Source organism: Coregonus clupeaformis, chromosome 39 (genome assembly GCF_020615455.1).
Source record: "Coregonus clupeaformis isolate EN_2021a chromosome 39, ASM2061545v1, whole genome shotgun sequence".
NCBI classification, from domain to species: domain Eukaryota; kingdom Metazoa; phylum Chordata; class Actinopteri; order Salmoniformes; family Salmonidae; genus Coregonus; species Coregonus clupeaformis.
In genome coordinates, this window is record NC_059230.1 from 5383096 (window position 1) to 5386734 (window position 3639).

The following is a 3639-nucleotide window of genomic DNA, read 5'->3' on the forward strand; positions in this document are numbered from 1 at the left end:
AACACTCTAGAGGGCGCACTTACACAACTAACTCTCCCAATATCTGTAGACTACACGAAATGCTGAACAATACAATATTTTGGTGAAATCAACTCACAAAATAAAATAAAAAATAGAAAATGAACGGTTGCAAAAATCTGTAATTCTTTGACCTGTTACACTAGCTAGTACTAATGTGGATTTTGCGGTTGTGACGTTATTTTCTTAAACTTTCTTATACACAGCATCTATAGAATGGAACAGGGCCCGGTTTCCCAAAAGCATCGGATAGGATCCTATGGCTCTAACGATAAACTTAGCCTTAAGATACTTATTGGAAACCGGGGCCAAATCTAAAGTTTATTTGTCCTGTACACAGATTTGCAGGTGTAACATTTTGATGTCATGGACAGTTGTTGCAGTTGTTTTCAAAGTAGCCCAATTTGGCGACAAGACCACATGGCAACAATGTCCATTTACAGTCATTGGAGGGGAGGGGCGAGGAGGGGCGGGCGGTGACGTTCTGCTTGTATCACGTGATGTTTCTAGCGGTTCCAATGTGTGGCTTTCTGCAAACCGGGGAGGAATGTCGATTAACTTGAGAGTGGTTACATTTCTTCAGTCCCCTCCTTCAGTTTCTTACCTAAACAGGGAATAGGCTTTGTTATTGTTTCAACAGCTGATTGCCGCTTTAAACAAATGTCTGCCGGTAACCGTTCAGGAGAGCTATTAAAGGCCCAGTGCAGTCCAAAATGTGATTTTACTGTGTTTGATTTCCACACTATGAGGTTGGAATAATACTGTGAAATTGTGTAAATGATGATAATGCCCTTTTAGTGTAATAGCTGTTTGAAAAGACTGCCTGAAATTTCAGCCTGTTTTGGTGGGATGGAGTTTTGTGATTCCATGGTGACATCACCATGCAGTAAATTAGTTAATAGACCAGTAAGAAAGAGTTCCAAACCTCTCTGACAATAACAGCTAGTTTTCAGTTTCCCCCTCCCCACTCAGACCACTCCCAGACAGTCCTAGATACATTCTTGCTTGAGAAATTGCTCTTTGCTAAGATTCTATTTGTGTTTCTTTTTGACCATTTTAAGTGAAACCAATCACAGTAAGGTACTTAATTGTTACCCAGAAATGATTTGATAATGAGCTAAAAACGTCTGCATTGGACCTTTAAAACATGTCTCCTGAGGTTCCCTTGTATAAAGCTCTCACTAAAGAGAGATCAGCTGTCTGTGGGAAATGCAGCCTTTTCCGTATCTGGGATTGATTCAAACACCCTCGATCAACTAATCGATAAACCGATTATTCTAACTGATCCCTACTATTAATGAGATGGTTTTAGTGTGGGAGTCACTGTCAACCTGCTCAACATTATATCTTGCTTAGTCTAATGCTAGTCAGTGTCCATTGACCATTTCCTGGTTCAAACTGCCTTAGCTGTTGTGGGAGTCACTGTCAACCTGCTCAACATTATATCTTGCTTAGTCTAATGCTAGTCAGTGCTCATTGACCATTTCCTGGTTCAAACTGCCTTAGCTGTTGTGGGAGTCAATGTCAACCTGCTCAACATTCAGTAGGCCTGTATCTTGCTTTGTCTCAAAGTATATCACTCTGTAATCTGTTTCTCTCAGGGACAGTTCAGGTTGTTGGTTCTGCTGAGCCCATTGTGGCCTTAGTTGGCGACGACGTCATCCTGCCTTGCACCCTGAGACCCACCTTTAGCGCTGTGTATCAAACAGTAGAATGGCAGAGACCTGACCTAAAACCAAAAGAGGTGCATCTTTACAGAGATGAGAAGGACGACCTTGCGCTCCAGAATCCATCATTCAGGGGAAGGACGTCACTGTTTAAAGAAGAACTAGAGGAAGGCAACGCTAGTTTAAAGCTGACCAGAGTGGAACTCTCTGATGCTGGAAACTACACCTGTTACGTTCCACTGTTGGACCACCAGAAAACCACCATTCAACTCATTGTTGGTGAGTCAACACACCTGCTGACCACCCAATCCCCCTTAAGAGACAGATCACATGAAATCAAGGGTGAGTTCAATGTCAAGTCCATTGCATGATGAGTATTAGTTAGATTGGTTAGTTAATTTTAAGGTCCATAAGTATTAGCAAACCCTTGTTATATTTAAGCAATAAGTCACGAGGGGGTGTGTCATATGGGCAATATACCACGGCTAAGGTCTGTTCTTATGCACGACGCAACCTGGATATAGCCATTAGCCGTGGTATATTGACCACATACCACAAACCCTGAGTTGCCTTATTGCTATTATAAACTGGTTACCAACGTAATTATTTTATTGTCATACCCGTGGTATAACATTATAAACAAGGTGGTTTGAGCCCTGAATGCTGATTGGCTGAGAGCCGTGGTATATCTCTGTATCTCTATAGGTGCAGCGTCTCGACCAGTAATCATCATTGAAGGAATCAAAGGTGATGAGGTGGTCCTGCGCTGTGAGGCTGAAGGCTGCTACCCAGAGCCTGTCATGGAGTGGTGTGACGTTCATGGACGTGTCCTCCCTGCTGCTGGACCTCCAGAGACATCCAGAGACCGTGAAGGCTGCTACACTGTGACAAGCCATGTCAACGTCCCGAAAACGGACAACAACACGTTCACCTGTCGGGTTCAACAGCCGGAGATCAAACACATGAAGGAGAGACGGGTTCATATTCCAGGTGAGGGTCTGTTTTGGATATTTGAAAGAAGGCACTATCGGTAAAAAAATGTCCTGTTGTTTAAGTCATTTCATGTGTAATACGCATTAGGTATTGTAATAATTCTACATCCTGTGTTTCAGATCAAATGTTTCCTACGCAGTGCCAGTCCTCGTGGCTGACAGGTCTTGTTGCAGCTCTTGTTGGAGTTGCAGTTGGAGTTGCAGTTGTAGCTGGAGGTCTCTACCTGTTGATAAAAATAGGGATGTTGACCATCAGCATGGTAAGTCATGGGAGTTACTTCCTGGTGTGGTAGTGTTATCTGGTGGAGGTCTAATTGCGCTATATAAAACAACCTAAAGAGAGAGGTAATTCATGTCTGTCTACATCAGTGGTCACCAACCGGTTAATCGTGATTGACTGCTCCATCTCCAAGACATTCCTAGTCGATCACCAAACATTTCTGTAAAACTCCTAACGATAAAGTCTTGTGTTCCTATTTATTTTATGTCTTTGGTGCCGTTTGCAGTAGGTCCACTTGATTCAGCAGCCCTGGTGCCGGGAAGGAAATGTGTTCCCATTTCATTTGTCTGAAGGTAGAACTCTGCCTACCCGGCAGGTCCAGAGAGCAAATCAAGTTATTCAGCAAACATCATCATGATAAAATAACATTTTACTGATGAGGAACTTGATACATATTGGCGAACGCTCAACATCAGTTGAATAAGGCCGGTGCCAGTAAACGTCGGCAAAAAAAACGTAAATTGATGCCATTATCATAGTTACAGTCACCAACCCTCTGGATAACATGAAAACAGCCTAACCAGCTCCGCTAGGGCGAGTAAAATGGTCAGAGTGAGTTGTTCTCTCATTTTTGTCTGGAAGTAGCCAACCTTAGCCTGTTAGCTTGGGTGCATGACAGCAGTTGTTAGGTCAGAAAGCTGAGATAAACGCTACTCCTCGGCCAGAGCGTCGCACTATGGCA

General features: G+C 43.1%; 1 protein-coding gene across 1 annotated transcript in view; it reads left to right on the forward strand.

The window, feature by feature from the left end:
- Nucleotides 1-678: 678 nt before the first annotated feature.
- LOC121559148 (CD276 antigen-like) overlaps nucleotides 679-3639 on the forward strand; it is a 7321-nt gene continuing 4360 nt past the window's right edge. Inside the window, exons 1-4 of the mRNA XM_045211797.1 lie at nucleotides 679-688; nucleotides 1620-2027; nucleotides 2391-2675; nucleotides 2798-2937. Of these exons, the coding sequence (XP_045067732.1) occupies nucleotides 679-688; nucleotides 1620-2027; nucleotides 2391-2675; nucleotides 2798-2937 (843 nt within the window). The remainder of the gene's footprint in view (nucleotides 689-1619; nucleotides 2028-2390; nucleotides 2676-2797; nucleotides 2938-3639) is intronic.